Source organism: Anolis sagrei, chromosome 3 (assembly GCF_037176765.1).
Source record: "Anolis sagrei isolate rAnoSag1 chromosome 3, rAnoSag1.mat, whole genome shotgun sequence".
Taxonomy (NCBI): Eukaryota; Metazoa; Chordata; class Lepidosauria; order Squamata; family Dactyloidae; genus Anolis; species Anolis sagrei.
Genome location: NC_090023.1, coordinates 205,789,643 through 205,815,935, shown reverse-complemented (window position 1 = coordinate 205,815,935; position 26,293 = coordinate 205,789,643). Strand labels below are relative to the sequence as shown.

At 37.9% G+C, this 26,293-nt stretch overlaps 1 protein-coding gene across 1 annotated transcript in view; it reads left to right on the top strand.

The window, feature by feature from the left end:
* Positions 1-26,293, top strand: part of ATRNL1 (attractin like 1) — a 678,126-nt gene that overhangs the window by 153,462 nt on the left and 498,371 nt on the right. Inside the window, exons 13-16 of the mRNA XM_060768490.2 lie at positions 5,913-6,031; positions 13,683-13,815; positions 17,621-17,802; positions 25,386-25,599. Coding sequence (XP_060624473.2) covers positions 5,913-6,031; positions 13,683-13,815; positions 17,621-17,802; positions 25,386-25,599 — 648 coding nt within the window. The remainder of the gene's footprint in view (positions 1-5,912; positions 6,032-13,682; positions 13,816-17,620; positions 17,803-25,385; positions 25,600-26,293) is intronic.

Sequence of the window (26,293 nt, the reverse complement as noted above, 5' to 3'; positions counted from 1 at the left end):
TTCACAACAATAATAATGAGTTAAACAAAAATTATATGCATGTAATAGAGTACTAGGTTCCCCTGCCCCTATTATTAAGTGTTTTTAATATAAGGTGTAATAGTGCTTAAATTTATAGGGAAGGGTACTGATTTTACAGAGCAGTGCTTGAGTATAGGAAAGCTTTTACTATAGACATTCTTGCATCTGCTGAATGTACATATAGAGCAAAGCCAGAAGCCATGGTCCCACATTTCCTACATGTATGAATCATATGAAGCATGTGACAGACATTTCAAGAAAAAAAATAGGAAAGAGGAATTGGGTTTGAGAGGCACCTTGTGTGAGAAGAACTCCATTCTACTCATTCAGGAACTCTGTTGTGACATAGGATGGATATTCACTGACCTACTGATCCAGTTTTCTATAGGCTGGATTGACCCCAGTATGGGTCAGCCACTCCGGTGACAGGAGGCAGTTCAGACTGCCTAGTGTTGCCAAATCTGGTTTGGTGGTGCCGGAAGGCCACCCTTACTATCCCTCCTCTTCTCTGTGTAACAGTGTGTAACTTGAGCTATGACACAGGTGTTATCAGTTGACTGTTGCCTGAGATAACATCTGCTGGGTAGAAGAGGGACAAGGGAGAGAAGAGAGCAGGAATTGCTCCCTCCTCTCTCCCTCCTTTCCCCAATCATCCTGTTGTCCTAGCTGGTGTCACTAAGGTGATGGCCAGCAGGTAGGATCCATATTGTGTCGGGAAATGGAGCATTCTAAGCACAACACGGAGGATAGAAGGGAATTCTAAGTTCTATCCTGTGTCCCTGAGCCACCTCAGTCTGGGTGACAAAGGATGGCAGTGAGAATAGTTGTGGCTGATTCTGGTACTGTTCAGGTGGTACCCAGTAAGGGAACAGTTTGAATTCTGGGCCAGAATATGGAATATCCCCTGACTTTGGTTAACACAAGGCAAGGCCGCATTAAGGGGGTCTTGACCCGTATTACCCTGGATCAGTTTCATGTGGTGTCTGGCTGCCAAAGAGATGATTCTGAGATTAACTGAGCTAAGTAGTCAGTGCAGATGTATCCATATATAAAACTGCTCTGGTAGCCCCCCCCCCCCCCACTTTGCAGTACCAGAAGATCCCTCACTAATAAGCTATCAATACAAAATGTGTTTTGTCTGAGGTTCTGTGTTTTACACTAAATAAACAATGATTAATTAACCATTTTAAAGATAGTTGTTTCTGTTGCCACCACTAACTGCTACTACCACTGCTGCTGCTGCTAATACTACTATAAAGCAGACATTCCTTTTCTGCAAATAATGTTTAGAGGTGATGAGGTTTCTAAAGAGAGGAACACTGTAAAGCATGTTTAGTTGGCAAAGTAGGAGTATTTTTTTAACAGAGGAAGTACAGGGTGGAATGGCAAAATGTAAGGGCTTTTTTAAGGGGAAAAGACATGCATCTTGAATGAGGACAAACATTTCTTTAGTTATTGAGAATCTCACAAATAAAAGGGAAAGAGATGTGAATGCCAGACTAAAAGGTGAAGTAAAATGAAAGGTCTTTGGAAACTACAACAGTAAGGGAAGCATATAGAAAGGCCATCATGGCCTTTGTGATAAGAAGAGTTTGAAATGGATGTGTCAAGAAATCAGAATGTAATAATGGATTTCAAATATAGAAGAGCGTCTGATGACATGATTGAAGCAAGAGGAGGCGCTGGCTGTTGAATTTTGACATACCTTTGGGTTCGCTGGTAGCTTTTTCCTGGAGCACTCACTTGAAAATATTCCAGAATGAGACCCTTAGTTTTCCTTGTAGATGATTAAAATGATTTCTTGCATTTCCTCAGACAACTCTAGTGATAAATAAATGTCTCTGCCAACAATTTTGATGCATTTTATTTACTTATTTATTGGTTATCCTTTCAGTGCTCATTTAAACCATGCCCTTACTGAGCTGTGTTTTTATCAGCTTTTTGATGAAAATGAACCCATTCCTATAGCTGGTGACTATGTTTTTAAACTGAATGGGATAGCTATAAAATTGCTCCATGTCTATTCTAAATGAAATTAGGATCCTTTTCATTAGGCAGTAGTCAGGACTCTTTATCCTTTATTATTTTAAAAAAGAAGGACATTCTGAGCCTACATAGTCCTCATTCGTTATATAGAGGTAAAAGATTGCACAAGAAGTTTGTTTTGCTTATCTAGAATTAACTAAACAGCAAGAATCAGCTCATTTGAAAACTACCTGGTTTAATATATTTTAATCTTTATATAATTATTGTCATATCACAATACTTTTTTTACATATAATCACAAATATTTTACATTCCATGCAATAATGCTAGACCACACAACCTCTGAGGATGCCTGCCATAGATGTGAGCGAAACATCAGGAGAGAATGCTTCTGGAACATGGCCATACAGCCCAGAAAACTCACAGCAACCCAATAATGCTATAGTAATAATCATTTGACAAGGATTGCTTTTCCATGACAATTTACTTCAGATAAAGTCTATTTAATTTAGTATGGCTTTAAGCTGACAGCTGCGTTCTTTCATATGGAGTATCAAATTCTGTACATGTTGTGCTATGGTTCGACAGTTCTCTGAGGTGAGCTCTGTGGATACTTCCATGAGTATTGGCAGAAAGCAGAAGTTGAGACAGCCGGGAAAGTGCCTGGATTTAACTGTGCAGCAATAGGAAAAGAAAAACAAATGGACAAATAAAGTCACACAAGTAAACAGCTGCTGGGAAGGGGTTAGGTTTTGTGAAATGAGCTATTTTTGCAACATACAAAAGTAGACATATACATTTTAACATCAAGTTACATGCATTTGTGTCACAAACAGGATTCTAGCTGGCATGTATAAGATTTCCATTTTGGTAGCTTAAGAGTATAATGAAAGAAATATATCTTTAATTTCTTAATAGGCAGACCTTTGGGTAGCAATCATAGGTGAATTGTGAGTTTGTAAATCTCGATTATTTTCTAAATAATACTTGTTTTACCATAGTTAGTGCCCCTTGGGCTCATCTTCATGTGCCACTTAATCAACTCAGAGTGGCCTGAGGTGTGATTTCACTGGCTGTCTCCATCCAATGGGACCAAAATAGTAAGCAGCCAGACCTTGAAGCTGCAAGGCCATTAAATGCTAATCAAGGTGCCCAATTGTGACATTCACACATGTTTCAAACAGACAAGAATTCTTTCTCCCACCCTGGACATTCCACATATCTACAAACCCCACTTGCCTAGTTTCCAACAGACCTCTGAGGATGCCTGCCATAGATGCAGGTGGATTAACTGATTCTACTTATGATATATGAACCCAACATCCCTGGACATGGTTTGGACATCCAGGAGCATTGTCTCGTCCAATGCGGTATTTTGGGACAGTATAGACAATCCCTGGGTTGCAGTATTTCTTAGGAAAGTGACCTCCACACTGCTTTTGAAATTGAAATACTGTATAATCAATTTAATCTCATCTATTTGATGATGTGTGGTTAAGCAGAGGGGATAAGCAGATTATACTGTAATACTTTTTCTGTATTGGTCAGGAGTTCTGAGGGAATAATATTCAAGATAGAAGTAGAACGAGAGATCTCAATATTCAGAAAAAAGACCTCGTCTTTCAAGTATATTTTGTGATTATCCTTTGCTGATGCTAGTTTAGGAACACATCTAGATTTGAAAATTATATATCTGATTTACTGTATTCCATGTAATGTATTAGTCTTTGGAGCACATTCACTCAGTTGTGTAATTTTAACATGATTTTCAGTGCTTTGTATTTCCCAGTGCTCCCCCCCCCCCCCCCCCCGGTGATCCTTTGTTTCAACTGTATGTCTTTGTTTCCTACTTTCTGGCAATAACTGCTAAAGTGAATAGTTATCATTTTGAGGAAAAATGCAATGAGAAAATGTACCAGTAATGTAGCTTGTGAAAGAAGTACATGATTCAGAAAAAAGAAAAACTTCCACAAATAAATACTATCATATTGTAGAAGTGAGTGAGAAAGGAAACCAATGTAATGAAGGTTTACTGTGTATCTTTTAGAAACTGAATGTTCAGAATGCAAATTAATAATCATTTTATTGAACTGAGGGATTTGGAGATTAGAATAGAAAAAGTGTGGAAAAACAAGAGCATAATAGGATTTCTCACGTGCCTTTCTTTATGTAACGAGGCAGGCGATAATAAGTTAAAATACAAGACATACATGACACCAATTAAAATATAGAGTCAGTTAAGAGAGCACAACCTCATTTAAAAGATTATTATTAAAAACAATATTTTAAAAAGCAACTCGTAATTTAAAAATTCATGATTTAAAATAATCTAGATATGCTTGCCAGAGGAAATTGGTCATGGTACAGACTATTTAGACCAGTGGTTCTCAGTGTTTTGGCCTACAACTCCCAGAAATCCCAGCCAGTTTACCAGCTGTTAGGATTTCTGGGAGTTGAAGGCCAAAACATCTGGGGACCCACAGGTTGAGAACCACTGATTTTAGAGCTATATGAGCTATGCAATAAAGCTTTGCCCTAGATGAACTTGTTGATATTCTTCTATGTATAGTTGAAAAGGTCTATTATCTTCTAAAGTGCTGGTAGAAATAGATACTTCTGGAAGAATGCTTCCCTTCCATTTATCCCTCAAACTACTGGGAGGATCACAGCCTGCCAATTTAGCACATATCTTAAATCTGGGGTCTTTTATTCATCAATGTCATAGTTCATATAGGACAGCTGTTTTTTTGTTGATCTCTGTACTGTGAACTCCCACCTATCTTTGTATTTGATCATTGTATAGGCTGGCAGCAGCAAAACCTGAGACCAAATGTCTACAGTCTTCATGTTGAAGGTTTTTAAAATCATATTTTATGCCTTAACTGTTAAACTATTCCTGTAGATATATAATAAACAAGTAATAGCAGATGGAACCCAGGACTTTACCCAGGTTGAAGAGGCTTCACATTCCTATTCAGACATGAGACGCATCAGATGTCTTAGACTCAGCCATTTCGCCCAAATTTTATTTGTTTATCCATTTTTATCCTAATTACCTTCAATACTGGCACTTAAAATATCTTAAAACTGATTTAAAATACAGTTTAAACAGTATACATAATCATCAATAAAAAGTGATAAAAGCCTGTTTTCAAAATTATTCAACCATGTTCAGATCCATTAAAATTCACTGAAAGATTGATACAGAAATGAAGAAAATGGTGCAAGCAACAATTCAAATCACATTTCAGGGCTTGTCAGCATAGAACTAAAAATCTCTCCTCACTGTGCTTTCGATCCTGGCTGTTCCCATGAAATTCCTGTACTTCAAGTGGGCTAAACCAGATAAATTGGGTTAGCTCTGTGTTAAGAAAAGTAAAGGGATTCTTGGCATTTGCTTGAAACTCAGGAGCAACTCAGGGCTAAACTTGCAGCTTCAGAATAGTGTGGACAGCAGGGTCAAGTTCAATTGGGCTTGTGCAGGCCACAAAAGGGAATGCCGCTATTCCCCTCCTGAGCTCATCAGAGAAGAAAAAAAGGATTGTAGTTGTCAGCACTGCCAGGCGGCTGCAGAGCTCTGTGAGAAATCCAGGTCATCATGGGTGTCCCATGCAGATATCTCTCATTTAACTAATGAATAACCTTCAAAAAAAATCTCAGTAGCATATTTAGGTACTAATGTTTTTAATTTTGATTCAAAAGAGCAGGGGACAGAAATGCTAGAAATGCTATGAACATGTGACAGAGTATGAATAAAACGTTGTTAACATGTTTAGCTTAATAAATGTATTATGAGCAAGTCCTGGATTTTGTTTCCAGCAGCTATTAAAATGCGTGTATTAAAACATATAACATCTTTTGTCTCTCATCTTGATGCTTTGCCTTGCCTTTCATTTGTATTATAGCTGCAGCAGATGACAGATGTTACCGATATGCAGACTGTGCCAGCTGTACTGCCAATACAAATGGCTGCCAGTGGTGTGATGACAAGAAGTGCATTTCAGCAAATAGCAACTGCAGTGTTGTGAGTATATATGAGTTTGTGACTGTTTCATTAATGACACTGCTTTATAACCATTAGCTTGTTCTTTGGTGCCATCAAATGTAAATGTCATATTAGAATCACTGTTTGAAATACATCCTAAATTAACTTCTTCATATATTAATTGCAAAGATATTTAATTTAATTGGAAAAGAAAATAATGGAACTAATACATCCACTGTATTTTTCAATTTCCCTCGCTAGTCAAGCAAATAATGCCAGCCTTAGGTGACATTCACAAGCATTTAAGATTCTAGAAACGGTTTTTTATCTAGCTATTTTGCTATCATGTGAGTTGTCTCCTCTTCTCTAAAGCTCTTTCTCAGTTGCTGGACTATCATGAACCAATGGAATTGGGAATAGTCAGGATCTCATTCATAGGAAAGTATAATAAAGTTTCAGTGACCACTTTAGTTCATCACAAAACTGATCACATTTAACAGATCCCAGTATATGACATCTGATGCCTTTGTATCCCATGCTGATACGCTTCAAGCATTGCAGCTACAGAATGAATTTGAGGTAGAATAGCAAAGAGTATACATTTCAGGTATACTAAAATGAAACTTACGCTTCTTGAACTAAAATGTAGGATTGGACCCACATTTTATCACAGAAATGTGATTTAAATCCTGCTCATTATTGATGAAATGTTCATAATAATCATATAGAACAAATTCAGAATTATTTGGAGCAGAAGTCCTCAAACATTTTAAGCACAGAGCCAGTTCACAGTCCCTCGGACTGTAGGGGGGTGGACTATAGTTTGAAAAAAAATGTATGAATTCCTATACACACTCCACATATCTTATTTGTAGTGCAAAAAATATGAAAGAATAATACAATATTTAAAATTAAGAACAATGTTAACCAACACAACCTTACCAGTATTTTAACGAGAAGTGTGGGCCTGTATTGGCTGATGAGACAGTCAAGTTAATTAGAGTTGTTGTTGTTGTTGTGTGCCTTCAAGTCATTTCAGACTTAGGACAATTCTAGGTCTAAAGTTTAAGGTGGGAGCTGGTTAAGTGACTTTGGAGGGCTGCATTCGGCCTGTGGGCCTTAGTTTGGAGACCGCTGATTTAGAGTGTTAGTCTTCGGCTACAGACAGATGTTTGCTATAGTCCAGAATTCCTATCCCATCCTTTGACTCAACTAAATTAAAACGATTACCTAATATGTAATCCCATATAAATGTCTATTTAGAAGTAATCTCCATAGAGTTCATCAGAATGTATTCTAAGGTACATATGTATGACCAAAAAGGTCATATTGTTGTCTCTGCTACATTTGATATAGGAGGAGGCATGATACAATACCAAATAAACATGTAATTTATAAGGTATAGCTGTTGAGTGATTTTGGGATCTACAAAAAGTCTGAGATTATAATCAGGTTAATCATGAATTATTTGCTTTCAAATAATGGAATATATTCTCACAAAATATTAGTTCTTGTTATTTTTGTTTTCCTGTCTTCATATATTATATGCAATACGTATATTTATTTTTAGGAAAATGAGGGAGCGATCTTATCTACAACTTTATTTCTCTTCATTTGAAAAGAAAAGCGACAATACCCCCCCAATCACACTGATACATGTTCCTTTGAAAAGAAACATAGAGATTAATATTGAAAGTGATTGTCTTTACTTATTTGTTATCAGTGGCATGCAGTAGAGCTTTTGACAAGAGAGTAAAATTACTTGAGATAAAGCAAATCCTTGCAAGCACATCAGAATGCTGTGGGTATTTTTTTGAGTTGATAAAAACATAGTTATAATAAATTTTTCTCTCTAAAAGCAAATAAAAATTGAAAGAGCTTTATGCATGCAACGATTTTAAAGTTCCAAATACCAGTTTATGTATTTTTTCATATGTGATGCTTAGAAAAACAATGGTAAAATCTCTAGATAAGAAATGAATAAAAGGAAGGACTAGGCCAAGAATATTACATTGAAAGCATACATCATCTAAGGCCTGTTAGGCAAGGACAGCTGGATAATGAACAGAAATTATACTTTGGACTAATCTCACATCATATATTATCTTTATTGAGAAAGCAATGGAGCTGAACTTCCAAATGGGTCAGGAATGCTAAAATGGTGGAAACATAGTAAAACAGAGTTTTAAAACAGATCTTTCTAAGTTACCCGCTCTTTCTCTACACTCAAACAAAGGAATAGATCCATTGCATTGCCTATACATTGAGCATTAATAGATACATACAAGTGTCCTGCAACTGAATTCACTTTGTACTTGAGTGTTGGCAATGGGAGGGATAGGCAAAGGGATTTAGTAACAGATAATGTGCCAAATGCTATGATCTTCTCAATATACTGAATAGAGCATGTTTTATTTTCCAAAGAAATAAAAATGTTTGTATGTTCCAGTTTTTGTGAATCTGTAAATTTGCTTCTCAACAAAATAAAAATGTTTGCATGTTTCATTTTTTGTGAATTTGTTCCTTCATTGAAATATTACCATAATAAGATATTAATAATCATTTCACAGCTCCTGTTTATCAGTCTCTTTCTTTACTCTTCAGTGCCTCATTTAAACATGGTGAAACATGCTAGGTTGTTTTAAGATCCTGACTTATTCCGAAGGTAGTGACTATAGTTTTTTTTAATGTGGATATAATGGAAAAATGTGATTCATTTAACACTTCCAAGTATCATTGTGATGCACAGATGAGGGAACAGAGAAGAGAGAGACATGAATTTTTTTGTATCTGGTTTAGTAAGCAAATAATTAATTGTGTGAAAAATATTTATAAATTTTAGTCTAGCAAATCAACATGGACTGAAAAACACAATGAGAAAAATATCACTAGGTCTGTTAGAAAAAAATATAATTCTTCAAGAAGTTAGAATCATTATCAAACTTTTAATAAACAAATAGAAGCCTTCATAGGAATGTGGGAAGAAAAATGTCATTTGTAAAGTTGATAAGGAACTGGGGAGTGCTCAAAATATCTTGAAGACTAGCCCAAACAAGATAAACCTTGAACTACTTTAATTAGCTGAGCCATTGTATATGCTTCTCTAGATCTTAAGGGAATTAACTAATGAACATAGTGAACCACAAGTAATTATTTTTGATAAGTCATGAAGAACAGTAAAACATCAGAAAATTTGAGGACAATGTTAGCAAATTGAAAATCTGAAAATCTATGGCCACAGACTCCTGTTTTGAGTCCCAGGTAAAAATTTTGAATAAATTATGACTTTGTTAAGATAATACCTATGTAAATTCCATTGATTCAATCAGTTTAGTCTAGTACTAATAGAAGGAAATTTATGCAGTGTCCAGGAAGATTTTTTTTATATAATTGTACTAGATTTTAGTACCAAGTAAACCTAACAGGAGCCCCCCGGTGGTGCAGCGGGTTAAACCGCTGAGCTGCTGAACTTGGTAACCGGAAGGTTGGCAGTTCGAATCCGAGGAGCAAGGTGAGCTCCTGCTGTTAGGCCCAGCTTCTGCCAACTTAGCAGTTCAAAAACATTGAAGTGTGAGTAGATCAATTAGTACTGCTTCTGCTGTAAGGTAACGGTGCACTATACAGTCATGCTGGCCACTTGACCTTGTAGGTGTCTATGGACAACACCGGCTCTTTGGCTTAGGAATGTAGATGAGCACCACTCCCCTGAGTCGGACACGACTAGAGTTAATGTCAGGGTGCCGTACTTTTGTTTGATGTTGGTCACTTTTCTTTTGGATTTTTCAAGTCTCTAATTTCTTGTTTTCAATTCTATAACTTGTACTCACTTGGGAGTATTAAGTCTTCGTGGACTTAGTTGTGATTCCTTGTAATTTTTATAAAGGGTCCAGTCTGTTGGGTGTATGGGTTTCCCCTCCGGGTCTTTTAGATAGTATGTTAATAAGTCCATATCCATTATTTCAGATACTTTAGCTTCCCATTCTTCCTTGGTTGGCAGTTCCTTTAATTTCCACTTCTTGGCGTATATTATCCTTGCGGCTGTTGTCAGGTACGTGAATAGTTTGTCTTTATTTTTTTCAAGCGGAATGTCTTCATCCGTGATGCCGAGAAGGAAATATTCTGGTTTTAATTGTATTGTTGTTTGAAGTATCTTCTGAGAGGCTTCCTGTATTGTTCTCCAGTATTTTCTAGCTTTGGGACATGTCCACCACATGTGGTAGAACCTCAGACATTATCAGTCAGAAACATTGAATGTTCAGAAAAATTAACATAGGCGTACGTTCTCGTTTACTCAACCTGTCCTCCAGGCTCCAGCAATAATAAACTCTGCATGGATCTATCCCATACATACTGATTTGGAAGCTACACTGAAAACATAGGTGGACTTCTCGTATACATTCTGATTATTAGTTTTCATAGGGAAAAAAAATCAGTGATGATGGATGAGGAAAATATTTTGATCTCTCACTGCAAGTAAGCAAAATTAATAATCACCTGCTTGCCAATGTTGAACCCCACCACTTTAAATACAGTTCTGGACATCCTTTGGGTGATTTAGAGAACAAACGTTACAAATTGAGCAAACAGTTGCAAAATGTATCTTTTGGGGTTCTTCCGTTCCCTTGTAATCCATCCTATAGCACAGGCTTTGAGAATTATGGTAGTTTACTTTCCATCATCAAGTAAGATACCTAAGATGGTGGCAGATATTTTATGATAAATCCTGTATCAACAAGGGTAACCGCATACATGTCCTTTCATGCTGGTGTTTTACATTTTTGATACTATAGGAAAACCTGTGAAACAGATGTTTTAATTTTCATCATATGTTTTGTTAATTTTGGCTAGGGCCTTGGTGGTAACAAGAATCACCTGTTGGGTATGCATTTATGATAGGCCGATGAAATTTGTCTGGGAAAGACTATGCAAATTTGATTAAAAAGAAATTAGGGTTGGGAGTATGGGAATAGGTAGCAGAATTGAGAGAATAATTTAACTTTACTTTTAAATATTGTTAGGTTGCTTTGGGTTATCAATAGTTAGGAAGACACATCATGAAAAGGTGGTAAAATATTTTTTTCTAGTTATTTCATTTGACATTGCTTACTAACATATGGATTCATTTTAGAAATGCGGCCTGAACCTTTCAAGAATCTGACATTGTGATAATGACATGTTAACAAGGAATATTAGGTGGGGACAATGAACAGATGGTACTTACTTGCAATTTAAAATTCATTGTAACATACCTCTCAGGCAGCATTGTGAATAATGTATAATGACTGAACCAAACTAAATGCAAATAAGTATAAATGATTCTGTGAAAATCATATTTTTACAGGCTTACCTTATGTTGGCTTGCAATAATCGATTTGGCTAATTTGTTATCTATGTAGCTAAGTAAAATTCTTATAAGAAAGCATGGTGTTTTCATGTGTGCACCTGAACTCATGCTAAGCCTCTTCTGTGTAAGACTTTAAGAATAACTGGCATATTGTAATCTAAATAGATGTTTCAGTAAGAACTAACAAAATGAAGTTCAACAGACAAATGCAAGATACTCCAACCGCCTGCCAAGAAGCAGGAAAATAGCATTCAAAGCACCCCCAACAGAGGCAATTTTCCTGCTTCTTGGCAGAGGGTTGGACTGGATGGCCCATGAGGTCTTTTTCAGCTCTATGATTCTATGATTCTAACTCAGATCCCTATTGTTTCATTTTAATGCTAACTTACTATTATCTGTAATGCTTTTAAAAATGGATATACTGAATGTAATCTTTGGTAGTATACAAGTGGATAATGTACCTAACTATGGGATATACTCAGATGCCGTATATCCTTTTAGAATAGAAGGTAACATGTTATTGCATCCTGTTTGATGGCTCCCATTGCAAGCAGAAGCAACTAAATTGGGTTTTGATTTGCAGTGTCTGAATTAGGCACTCTGGCATATCTCTTTCCAAACACGTCAGAATTGTAATCCATAGAGTGTTCTTGGCTTATGATTTTGGCTTCTCTGTTTAGATGGAAGTTAGAATGTATGATTCAGACCTCATAATAAACAAATGGTGGACAGACTTTCATAGTTTGTTTATCAAGGAGTGTGCACTAACACAGTTTCATTCACTATAGTAATCCATGCTGCCTGGTTATAACCAATATGAAGTTGATATCTCAACAGTGTGCTGCTGCTATGTAAACTACTGTTTGCCCCCATAAATAATTTGTATTTGAAGATCATGAATGTCTAACTGTAAAGAGGAAGAGTGTATTGATTACTAAGGGTACATGGGAGCCCCTGGTGGCTCTATGGGTCAAATACTTGTGCCAGCAGGACTGCTGACCAAAAGGTCAGCGGTTCAAATCCGGAGAGTGGGATGAGCTCCCATCTATAATCTATAGCTTCCCATGCGGGAACATGAGAGAAGCCTCCCACAGGATGGTAAAACATCTGGGTGTGTCCTGGGCAACTTCCTTGCAGACAGCCAATTCTTTCACACCAGAAGCAACTTGCAGTTTCTCAAGTCACTCCTGACATGAAAAAGCAAACCCAAACGAACAAAGGATACATTAAGTCAAAGAAACCAAATTAAGCCAAAGAAGTTGTAGGGAAGCTCTGGGTTTTTATGTTGGTTTTAATAGTTATATAATTTAAAATGTATTTCCTGTTTCAAATATTTATGATTTTATGGGTTGTTTTAACTTTTGTACTGTATGTTTTTTTTGTTCTGTTTTAGCCGCCTTGGATCTGTGCTCAGAGAAAGGCACGATATAAATTTCTCAAATAAATAATAAAATACATTAACACTATAAATTTAATTTTTTGACAGCATTGTAACTGCAATGGCTTAGTGCTGTGGAATTCTGGAAATGGTTTGATATGGTTTTTAGCTTCCCTGCTAAAGAGTGCTGGAGCCTCAACAAACTATAAACCCTAGTATTCCATAACATTGAGCCATGGCATTTAAAGTGGCACCCAGCTGCATTAATTCTACAGTATAGATGCACCTTCAGTCCAAACTATTCGGAAGACAAGATTCCTTATAGTCCATTCAACTCTCCCTAGATATGTATCTATTTTCCTCACAAAAGGAAATCCCAGTATTTCCTTGTTGCACATGTATTATGTCAGCTGAATCACTTCATTTTTGTAATTACTGCTCTCATCTCTTTCTTTCATCACATCCCCCATTAATCTTGTTTTCTTTGTGTGTCAGTTCCTTTTTAGCTTTTACATGGATGTTATATATTTTAACCTCTCCAGATATATGTTGCTTTTCTTTCTCTCTTTACGTCTTGTCTTCTGATATGGATGCTTGCACACAGAATGAGATCCTAATTTCCCAGTAAGTATGAATGGGTCACATATATAAATTTGATATGTGACCCATTATAACACTGGGAAGAAGAGGGCAGAGCCTTTCTTGATGAACACTTAGAAGCATTTTTAATCAATGGGTACCGTTTTACATGAATGGATCATGGCACATCCATATTTATAATGAAATAAAGTAGCAGATCACATTATGCTTTAAGGCACAAATGAACTCTGGGAATGTCCATTGACCAGCTGATAAAATTAAGTAATATATCCACAGTCTGCTTGCTATCATTTATATGTGTAATCAGTCCCTTCTGTGTTTCTGCTTCATGGAGAATATAATACTCTGTATATCTCTTTTTATTCTAGTCAGTGAAAAATTACACCAAATGCCATGTAAGAAATGAACAGATATGCAATAAACTGACCAGCTGTAAGAGTTGTTCACTAAATCTCAACTGCCAGTGGGACCAGCGACAGCAAGAATGTCAAGCTTTGCCAGGTAAAAAGGGGAAAAATATACTTGAAATTCTTTTTTATTTTTTGTTAAAGAAAAGAGATTAGATGTAATTATTAAGAGCCTTTTCTAAGATACCCAACAATGTTAAATCTGTCAGTGTAAAACATAATAATATTTAGAAGCTCACATAAACTTATTTCCCTCCTGAATTTGGTTGTCATACCCATTGTGTAGCTCATAGCACTGCTATTTACATTGAAGCATTGCTCTGCTAAAATGTTAGTACTGTCAAACCACTGTAGAACAATCATAGCACTGTGATTGCATCACACACTAGTGATATTGATATTTTTTCATACAAGAAAAAAATAAAATTTTCCCCTGTTGGTTCAGATTGTTAGAGGTTTTTTTTTTACATTTGGGGATGATTTTTTTTTTTTTTTTTACATTTTGGGACAATTTAGTAAGAAAGTTTGCAAGAATTTATCTACATCTCTTAATGCACAGGATAAAATACTATATATAGTATAATGTACAAAATAAATGACAATGTAGATCATCTTTTGTAATAAATTTTATTGAAGTTTTTAAAAAGGGGGTAGGATTAAAAAGAGTGGGGAGAAGGGAGGGAAGATCGAGGAGAGGGGGGATATTGTTGAGATGGGTCCAAAAAGGAAAGAAAAAAGGGGAAAAGAAGGAGGGAGAAGAGGGAAAAAACACAACAAAAAACCCACTAAAAACAAAAATGAAACAAAACAAAACGATGCGTCAATCTTCCAAACCTCTTCTTTGTGGTTTTTTATTGCCTTTTTAAATCTGGTTCTCCATGTTTGCTCCTCCTTCTCTCTGGAACTTGAAGTGGTTTAATTGCCATCCATTTTGTTCATTCTGTATAATCATATTTGGGAGGGCTATGCCCGTCAACTTGAGCCAGGGCAGTAGGGAGATCGTGCAAAAAGATGTTGAAGAGGAGTGGGGCTAGTACACACCCTTGTTTGACTCCCTTTTGGACCAGGAAAGAGTGCACCCCCTACACCACTGCTGATTAACACTACTGCCAAAGAAATGCAACAACAACAGCAACATCTGCGGCAAGGCAGAGAGGAGAAAAGAGATTCCATCAACAGCTGTGTTTTCAATGGGGATATTGGAGGCATCGCACTAGCCTCAGATATTACTCCTGAGAAAACCATCTCAGCCCCTAGCCCGGTACCTACAGCATCTATAACCCAACTGGAAAGAGTGCAATGACTAAACTCAAGCCCAAAAACTCTATTCATATCGTGGAACATAGCGGGTTGGGGGAGGAAAATATCAAACTGTTATTTCTTAAAGTTCCTCAAAAGCGCATCAGTAATTGCTCTACAAGAAACCTGGGCCCAAAAGGACATCGATATCTTAGGGTACCGCATATTTAATCTACCAGCCACCAAATCCAAGAGCCTTGGCCGCCCCAAGGGTAGGTTGGCCATAGCCATCGCATCAAACATAGCTGCCTCCAGTCTAACAAACCTCCCACCATTGGCACAAGCAGTCCAGCTAACTCTCGCGTCAAGAAAAATCGTTCTTGTCAACACCTACATCCCAAGCAGCATGGGGAAAAATGAAACAGCCAACCACTGGGACAAACTAACATCCTTCATATTAGGCTTAAAGTCCGAGAATCCCTCTTGTGATTTTATTATTGCGGGCGACTTCAATGCTAGGGTGGGGGCTAGCCTGGAAAACCTGATGAGAGAGGAGGGCTTGGATGAAGACCCCTTCTACTCCTTACTAACTCCAGAAGCCCGACACTCTAAAGACCAAGTATGCAACCAAGCCGGGAAATGCTTGCTCAAAATGGCCACACAGCTTAACCTATTTTGGCTAAATGGGCTTATCCAATTTCCCAACGCGGACGAATATACCTTTGTGTCTTCAAGAGGTTCCAGTGTGATAGACTATCTTTTGATCTCACCCTCTTAGACAAGCAGCATTGACTCATTTGCTGTAGGAAACTATTTACTAAGTGATCATCTCCCCCTCCTCCTCACCCTGGATTTAGAGCAAGGTAATTTCCTTGCTCCCGAACAATCACATCAACAACATACTAGACTGAAGTGGAATGAAAGGACGAAGGAGATGTGCCTCAACTTATTAAGCTCTAACGAAGCGATGTCCATGGAAGCTAGGATTATCGAAAGCTCAGATTGCGAGGTGGCAATCATTGGGTATGAATCCCTTGTCAAATTTATCTCTTCGAAACTATATGACGGGCAAAGAACTTTGAAGCAACCTACCGCCAAACCAAAAAACTGGTTTGATAAAGAGTGCATAATGATAAATAAACAGATTCGCTCACTTTACAATGGCTATCGCACCACTTCAAACACCCTCCTTCTTATAACAATTAGAGAGTCTAAGCAACAGCTCCAGCTCCTTATGGGCCAAAAACATAAGGCACGCATCATAGCTGACTGGAAGCAGCTGCTGGAGGCATCACAATCAAACGACACCAAGAAATTCTGGTCAATAGTAAACAAAACAAACTACCCCCAGGAACCACCCAGAGCAGATATCTCCCTAGAGAGATGGGCCGAGCACTTCTCGAAAGTGTTCGCTGGAATAAACCCTCCCCAAGAAAACGAGGACAGTGGAGAGCTAGTGGGTCCAAGCTGGGAGCCGGTTACATCTCAGGAAATCATCGACTTGACACACAACCTAAAGACAAATAAGGCCCCAGGTAGCGATGCCATTATCCCTGAAATATTGAAGGCAAACCCACTGTGGTGGGCAAATCTACTAGCAATCCTCTTCACAAGGATCAACGAAACGGGGTACATGCCAAACGCATGGACCTCCTCTATAATGGTCCCAATATTCAAAAAAGGAGACCAAAACGATCCAATGAACTATCGGCCCATTAGCCTGCTCTCATAATAGGGAAGATGTATGCCAAGCTCCTGAAAACTAAGCTAGAATCATGGGTCAACCAAAACAACATAATTGGCCCAGAACAAGCAGGATTCGCTAAGGGGAAATCAACATTAGACCAGACTCACATCTTGGCCCACCTAGCCAACAAATACTCAAAATAATCATATTTGTTTTATTCTCTGTTATATATACTTTAAACATCGTCCAGTCAGTTGGTTTTATATGTTTGCCTTGTGACTTTGTAACTAGATAGGTCAATCTGTCCATGTTCATAGTGTTGAACATTTTTGTTATCCATTGATCCATAGAGGGTTTTTCACTTAGTCTCCACATTCTGGCACATGCAATCCTAGCTGCCATACTCAATAGTTGAATAGTTTATCATTATTTATGTTCCAGTCTATATTGACTATGCCTAATAAAAATGTTCTTGTTCAAATTGAATTTGCGTTTTTAATATTTTTTGCCAGATTTCATGTATGTCTTTTCAATATGTTTTAGCTCTTTCACAGGACCACCACCTGTGGTAGAATATACCTTCTTGTTTTCTGCATTTCCAGCAATTGTTATTCAAATGTTTGTAATATGTAGATTTTTTTTGTGGTGTTATGTACTATTGGTACATCATTTTTAGCCAGTTTTCTTTCTTATCACACGAGTAGGTGTTCTTTCATTTGTGATTCCAGATCTTCTCCCATTTTTTGATCGTTATTGTCCTGCGAATATTTTTTGCCCAGTTGGTCATGCATTCTTTGACTTGCTCCTTTTCAGTATTCCATTTTAGAAGTATTTTATTGATTTTTGTTATTTTCCTTTTTTGTTTGATAGTAAATCATCTACACACTAGCTGAACTGTTGTACTAAAGCCTAGCTCTCAATGTGGTACTTCTGCTTTCATAATTATGTTTAAACTTGTGTAACCTTTTACTAGCTCATCTGTGTGGAGAAGGATGGAATCATGTTGGAGATGCATGTCTCCGTATAAACTCCAGTCGTGAGAATTATGACAATGCCAGACTTTACTGCTATGGTTTAAATGGAATCCTTGCTTCATTGACAACTTCAAAAGAAGTGGAATTTGTTTTGGATGAAATACAGAAGTATACGCTCCAGGTAATACGAATGTTTAAATCAGTCACACATATGTAAATGTAAGGTTTTATCAATAATTTCAGGTAAAAATTCCCACCCAAACTACACAATTATATTACTATGATTCTACTAAGTTTCATGGCAGCATTAGTAGAACAACATTCCAAGGAATCATAGGATCTGAAGTTCAAGTCAATTTAGAATTCTCAGTCAGAGAAAGCTCTAGGACCTCATGTCTGCAAAACCTAGGAACCAACAGAATATTGCCATGGCAGTTAAAGTGGAATAAAGCACTATAATTTTGTAGTGTGAATGGTCCCAAGGTAAATCTTGAAAATATTCATAGGGTGCCAATTCTGTCTTCACTACAGGATCTGTTGTGCTAAATTTTCTCATCCTCATGTGGTATGTGTTCAACATTTCAGGATTTATTTCATATGTTATTTTAGTATTAGTTGCTTTGTAGTACATATGTATCATTATTTTTGCTTTGCAGACATATGGATTGTATTTTTGTAAGATAAAAAGATGTTTGATAATAATAGAAGTCTTGCCAGTGAGATAACAAGACTTCTTTGTTATTGTTCTATTCCCATTGTAGTTTGCAGTTATGCAAGCAGTGGAACATTTTGGTCAACATTAAAATATGACAAAAAAGATAAACATTGCTTCAAAAATGTTATAAAGTTTAAGTATTATAGTGGAACTACTGCTATGTCGAAGGGAAGACATAGCATATCTGCATCACTAAACTAGTAACTCTAACAAATGTAGCAGGTAACATTCTTTATTCCTCTCACCAATTGTTATACTCTAGGCTTATTAAATTCCTTCAGACATTCTGTCAATCACCTCTCACTCTCAATGTTTGATTCATTCATTCCCTCCTGACAGAATCTCATGGTATATACTCTTGTAGAAGTCGACCTTGTGTCTTAAGGGTCCTTCTACATAGCTACTACAATCCTACTGGAAGCTGGTAAAAGTGGGGATGGCTACAAAATGTACACCCCAATGTGAGCTCCAACACAAATCCACCCAAAAACAGCATGTTTAAAAATTCACCATAAATTTTTAATCAAGCCATAAAGCTAATGTGTGTATATTCCAGGCAGAGCAGGCAATTGAAACTAAGAGTCAGACTACTTATGAAGACAGGACTAATGCTGCAGTAATCAGGGAAAGAAACTAGATTCACAGCTTGACCAAAAGGTGAACAAACACCTCTCCCTGAAAAGGAAACCACAGTGTTCCCATGGAAATGCTCGATTGCCAGCTCTTGCTTTGCTTTGCTGCAGATAAGTGTTGCGAAACTGTTTTTTACCCGTTCATCTCACTGGGGGAAGTAGGAAAAAAATCATCCTTGGATTGGATGCACTCAGCAGATCTTTGTGGCCACTGTCCCAACTTCCAGCCAGTTTGTAGGGTGCCTGTGTAGGCACTCCAAAGCAAACTGGATCTCTATAATCCATGTCCCACCCAGATTACATGGCTAAAATATCCTGAATGGTTAAAATATCCTGAGTTAAGGGTAGGTTCTGATGCCAAAATTAATAGATTTTGATGTCCATTAATTCTAGATAAGTTATTCTGCAGAGAGGGCAAACTGGCAATGATTTCTCAGGGGCCATTGTTGCTGTCTTGTCTTCACCAGTCAAAGTACTGTGCTTGTGATCATGTTCATTTTGCCCTCTGGCTTTGGTGGTGGCAACAGGTGCATTCCTTTCTTCTGGTTCCTATATGTCAGAATGGCTATGGCAAGCCCAAGGACTTGTGTTGGTTGGATCAGCCTTGCACATCACTGGAAGCCCAGGAGCTGAAGGAGTGAACTGTAAAGTGGCCTGAGCAAAATGGGGGGAGGCATTTTTCTACTCATAAGCAAACTAGCCCATTCTTACTCTTGAGTAGCCTCAAAGGGAAGGTGCAATGCTGGGATTATATTATCCACTGGGTGACACCAACCGTAATGATGCCAGTGTCTTTTGGCAGTGCATTCATTTCTATATAAAAAGAAATAAAGAGGCAAAAGGCCTAGTCCATTCCATGGTGACCTAAAAAATCCCCCCCCCCAACTCTCTCTCTGCTGTGCCACTGATGCCAAAGCTATAGTCCCTTCCAGGTTAATACTGTACCTTACATTGACCAGTGGATAAGTCAACTCAAATATTTTGGGTCTATTCTTTGTCCCTCTTGTTTAAAAAAAACATACACTACTCTATACAGTTTCTTATTGACTCTAATAAATAAAACACATTTTATAACACCAGTCCTCCTTATCACACGTGGGCAGCCCGAGTCTTTTGGCGCGAGCAGAATTCTGGGAAATGTAGTTTAGGGTGGGGCCTTTTGAATACTTTTCTACAGAGGTCCTTGTTTTCTCAAATTACTTTTCCAAGAATTGTGCTCGTGCTAGAAGAACAGGGCTGCCCGTGTTACAGCCCCAGTGTGATAAGGCTGAGTGTTATATGGATTTGATTTGTTTTGTTGTTATCAGACAACTTTTTGAAATGCAAACCAAGTAGAGCTCAGTTACAGTTGTCTATTTGTTTCTCCAAATGTTATAGGGTGAACCAGAATCAGGGTTAATTCTGATTAAATAACTAGTATAAACTAATTAAATTGGTTAATAGTTTGAACTCATTTGATACATGTTTATCTGTTGATCTGTCCATGCATGTATGTATCAATACATCTACTTAAGTAAAGGTAAAGGTTTCCTTTGACATTAAGTCTAGTCTTGTCCAACTCTGGGGTGTTCATCTCCATTTCTAAGCCAAAGAGCCGGAGTTGTCCATAGACACTGCCAAGATTATGTGGCCGGCATCCACTTAGACACATATTAAAGATCTGTGATTTTGTCAGTGTGGTGGGGTCTTTATATATGCAAGTTTTATCTGTTCCATGCACAGTTGCTATTACCAATTGATCACCTCATGTCCATCTTTCTGGTCAAAAGTTTTTCCATACATAGAACCATTTTCCATGTGCCTCCACTGCCATATTTAAAGAGTGTCTCACCTTGCCTGTTCTGCTAACATAACCTTTTGCAACCCTTGATCATTTTTACGCCATAGTATGATGTCAGACTTTGTGAATTTTATGCATGCATGTACGCCTATAGAATGGTTTGCAAGATTCTTAAATGAAAGAATACAGCTTGTGGCTGTGATTTTGACAAGTTTGCTAACTAGAGATTGCTTTCCCCACCTTCAACTTCTTCAAGGTGACAGTGTACAAAACATATTTTTATTCAATTGAATTATTTCTTGAGACACCGAAGCTCTATAAATTTGACATATCCCTCATGTGGTATTCCACAAAAGTAGACAAATGCATGTGCTTAAAGGCAATATCTTGGGTTAAATGATCATTTGCTTATCGAAAAGCTTCTAATGAAATGTTACAATGATTTATGTTTTATCTCACTTCTGATTTTCTCTTCCCCAAAAGTAATTTCTCTTCCATTCCTATCTGTCTATCTTTCCCATTCGATTTATTCTGTGTAAGTCATCCTGAAAGTGCTATCACTTGCCAGAGAAGCTTGTTGAGATTTTCCTTGATGTTCCTTCATATGCCTTTTCTTTCAGACTCCAGTCATCATGATTTAGGGTGTTTGATTTCATTTTAGATGACCTTTTTGTTACACATAGTTGAGTAATATCCCAAAATATAGGCATCTGAGAAATATCTGCTAACCCAAAATATCTCTATTTTTGAGTCTTAAATATTGAAAATGGAATCGCTTCAATAAAATAATAATTTGTAGCATCAACAAAATAATTTACAAATAGGAATATGGATATACGTGTGTCTGGAGAGTTTTTATTTAGAAGAATCAATTAAGTGACAGATAAAAATATTTATTGTTACCCAGCAGTTCAGAGTTTTTCCTGGCCTGCATCAGAACAAAGTGTTTTGTTTGGACACTTGCCCTATTATGGAGAGCCTGGTGCATATGCAGTCCAGGGGCTATGTGCTACTCACCCCTGTTGTGTATAATTCAAGGATGCAACACCCCTGTTTGTAACATAGTGAAACAGTTGTCTAAGCAACTTTGCAAGGTCAAGAGGAGCACTGTCATCTCCATAGCCATCATGTGGCATACCCTGAACTCAATTTGGGTATGGTGATGGTGAAGTGTTACCTTTCATTTAAACAAGGTGTTATTTCTTTACAACTCTTTTACAAAGAGAATTGTACTTACATGGAGCTTCCATGTATATGGGTCTAATTGGGAACAAGGCATACATGGAAAATATACTTTGTTTTAGATTAATAATCAGATTTTGTCCACTCTTGCTGTGAAAAATTCAGTACCAGTTGCACTACTGGTGGCAGAAGGTATTGGGGAATACTACAAAATCGTTGGTCTCGCATGTGATTTGCAGACCGTGTGTCCACCTTTTGTCTTGGACTTTATATCTTGATTTTGTAATGAGGATGATGATCATAAATATATACCCCTAGATTACTTTACTAGTATGGCGTTCACATTTCATCAGAATGAGTATCTTTTAAAGAGTTGAAATGGAGCCCCTGGTGGCGCAGTGGGTTAAACCCCTGTGCCGGCAGGACTGAAGACCAACAGGTCGCAGGTTCAAATCCGGGGAGAGGTGGATGAGCTCCCTCTATCAGCTCCAGCTCCTCATGCGGGGACATAAGAGAAGCCTCCCACAAGGATGATAAAAACATCAAATCATTCAGGCGTCCCCTGGGCAACGTCCTTGCAGACGGCCAATTCTCTCACACCAGGAGTCACTCCTGACACGACCAAAAAAAAAAAGAGTTGAAATGGCTGCTGTCTCCCAAATGGGGAAAGGGGATATGGCTACACAGTTCTAAAAGTAATTGTGCTGAATAATGTTCTGTATTTATACTGAAAGGAAAATACAACTGTCAGTCTATTCTTCTCTTTTGGAGAAAAACAATTTCTTCTGGGTTGAAAAAGATTGGTGTGAGTGAAAGAGATACTTGGAAGTGCAATGCAGTCAAACTGTGCTAAGCATACATAAGATACCAAAAATGCAGTGGGATATTAGTTCTCAAACCAATCCAGATATTTATTTATTTAACTTGAGACAAAGAAGCACTCAATAATTAGAGGCAGAACTTAAATTTAATAAAGGAATGTAATAAATCACAATAAACGAGCAACTAAAACAATAGCTAAAGGCTAACATTGACCAGTAAAATGCAAACAGATTAGACACACTCAATGCAGAATGCCTGGTGTGGTAAGAATATTATAATTCCCTTTCTGAAACAATACAAAACAAGTGCAATACTAGTCAGTGCATTGAGTTACAGCATTTACTGGAAAGCATGGGAAGGAGGCAGTAATCCCACAATTAAGTTTTCAGACTTTATTGCCTATGGCTCCATAGCTATGTTGAGACACGGGGCCTGGATCCACTCTTTCAGCAACATGATTCCTGGCTGATTCTATGGGACCAGCACACCTCCAGGAAGCAGTTAAACCAAAGAAAGTTGTGCATTAGGCCCATCACAATCTGGAGTGATCATGTGGGCCCCACTTGCCTAAATGTGGTAGATCAATCAGCCTTCAAGCAAAAGAATACAGCCTCAACCTTAGAATCACTAATTGGGAATCTCCTTTTTAGGTTGAAAAGTGCCACAACTCCAGCATTTCCACAAATATGTCTGTCCAAAAGCACTATATGTAGTCAGCGAGATGCATCTAGATGTATCTAGCACACAGCCAAGTCTAATACAGTTATAATGAATTATAACTGTATTAGACTGGAAGATGGCGTGGAAGATGGCGGAGTCGCCGACGTCGACCTCGTGGACCTGATCGATCTCACTGACGCCACAGAGCTGGTCGAAGAGTGCCGGATGCGTACGGTCTCGGTCGTGACCGTGCATGGAGCTTTCTGCTTTGTAGGCTTTGTAGCCTTGGAAGCTGCCGACACCGAGGCCTTAGAGGTTGTCGACATAGCTGCTCTCGGCCTCTTCTGTGCAGCCTTCTTCGTCCTTGTCTGGCGAGGCTCGGTCTCCGCCGAGGGATCGACAGATTTTGATGTCGATGCTGCCTTCGACGTCGAAGCTGATGTTGAAGGCCTGGATACCACAGCTGACGTCGACGCCGATGTCGATGTTGAAGGTACCGGAGCCAACGTCTGCTGGTACAGGAGGTATCGAAGCTGATGGACCCAATTCTTACGGGACTGTGCCGTCAACGATTGACAATGACGACACGAAGAAGTAATGTGTGCCTCACCGAGACACAAAAGGCAAAGAGCGTGTTTGTCCGAATCAGGGATCTTCCTTGGACAATTCGCGCATCTTTTGAAGCGAGTTGTTGACATAATACAGCCAAACAACTCGAAGAAACTCTATGAAGAATCACTATCCAACAATATCTCTATCCAACAATCGAAGTACCGAAGCGAGCCGTGCGGCGGAAAAAAAGGAATTGGATCGGTGTGCGCGGGGCGCCCTTTTATCCCCTGCCGGGGCTGGGCAGGGTTACCGCCAAAACTTGAAAAGTTTTAAAATGTAGAAGTTTCCGTTGGAGCCCGCGCAGGCGCAGTCTCTCCACAAGTGTGCATTCGCAGAGACCACGAAGAAAAAATAATGTTTCTTGGAACTATACATTGTGACTAGTATTAGAGTGTTGACATTGGGGTAGAATATCATAGTTTGGTTTGCTTAAGGGGAATGTCAGGAAGATGAAAGACTGCATCTCCATATCTAAACCAACATGAGTGCTGTGGTCAAAACCACAGCTCTGTTGTTATGTTTGATTGGAAAAAAGGGAGTTCAGCTGCCATGACAGGGCAGACCTGTTATTGTTCATGTGCAATGTTTTGCTTAGTTGCTGAGTCAGCATGTTAGCCAGTTCTGTTTTATTCCCCATCCTCTTCAAAATAGTCATGAATCATTAATGCAGAAATGTCCAGGATGTTTTTTAGTGAGCAAGATGATGTACAACTGCTCAGACAGCCAGGGCTTTCGTGAATGTCGTGTTTCAATTGGATCCCAGTGCAGGGATGGTGATACCTTAATACATTAATATATTACCTCCCCATTTTTTCTTTCTTTCTATAATTCCATGGCCCAGATAAATTTTGGAGTAATTTTATATAGGTGTATAAGATTTTTTATTAGTAATTAGTGGACAATTTACTAATGATTAGAAGGGAATCCTGTGAATGTCCTACAAAGTTAAGAATGTAAAATAAAACCAGAATTTTGAATATAATCTTCAAAAGCTGCAACTTTTTGAAAAAAAATATTATCATCATCCTCATCATCATTGAAATCCTACCTTTCTCCCAATGTCAAGTTGACTAACAACATATTTTAGACAAAACAAATTAAAAACAATACAAGATTATCAATAAAATACAAAACTATTAAACAATTAATGAAGTTAAAACTTCAGACATTAAAATATATACTATACACACACACTTAAAAACAGCAGTTATGAACAAATTGTTTGAGAAATCATGACTAACGCATTACATGTAATATATGGGGAAAGTATTGTGAAGAAAAGATCACTGATAAGTTAACATAATGGTTTGTGTGAACATTGTTTATCCAATTGATTAAAATGCTCCCTTTTCTCTTTACAGAAAATATCACCCTGGGTTGGTTTGCGTAAGATCAATATCTCTTATTGGGGATGGGATGATATGTCTCCTTTTACAAACACCACGTTGCAATGGCTTCCCGGAGAACCAAATGACTCTGGATTCTGTGCCTATCTTGAACGGGCTGAAGTTGCAGGTCTGAAAGCAAATCCATGTACAGCTGTGGCTGATGGTCTTGTGTGTGAGAAACCTGTTGGTAAGAAAGGCGTGTTGTGTAGAAAATATTACTTCTATAAGATGTTTCTTGTATTTATTCAATATTGGTAAAATTGATTGCATGGCTGTTGGAGAAATTTTAGGAAGTGCTAGTTGGATTAAGGTAAAAAAAATTATTAGGATGTAAACTCAGAATCATAGTTGGAAGAGACCACATGACTATCATGTCTTCTCATCTTTCTCTTCTATGGGCTAAACATCCCCAGCTCTTTAAACCACTCCTCATAGGACATGTCAGTGTTTAATTTTTGTAATTTGAGTGGGGAGTATATTCTTTTCAAAAACTGCACGTTTTTTTCTTAAAATTTGAAAAATAATAATTTGTGTTACATTCAATTTATTAGTGGAGTCAAATGCAAAACAGAGGCTTGTACAGTTTAATCCAATGGCTTATTATATATGTGTGAGCTTGGATACATGTGAAACTCCACCATTTATTTTGTGAAGATGAAGAGAGGAGCCCTGTGCGATATTTATGTTCCTTTCATGTAAAGTACAGCACGCAGAGCTGCATTGAAACTAACTCATTTCATATTTCTTTTTGTTGCTGACTGCCAAAAGTGCCTCTTTTGTTGTTGTTGTTTATTTGTTCAGTCACTTGCAGTTTCTCAATTCACTTCCGACTCTTCGTGACCTCATGGACCAGCCCACACCAGAGCTCCCTATCAGCCGTC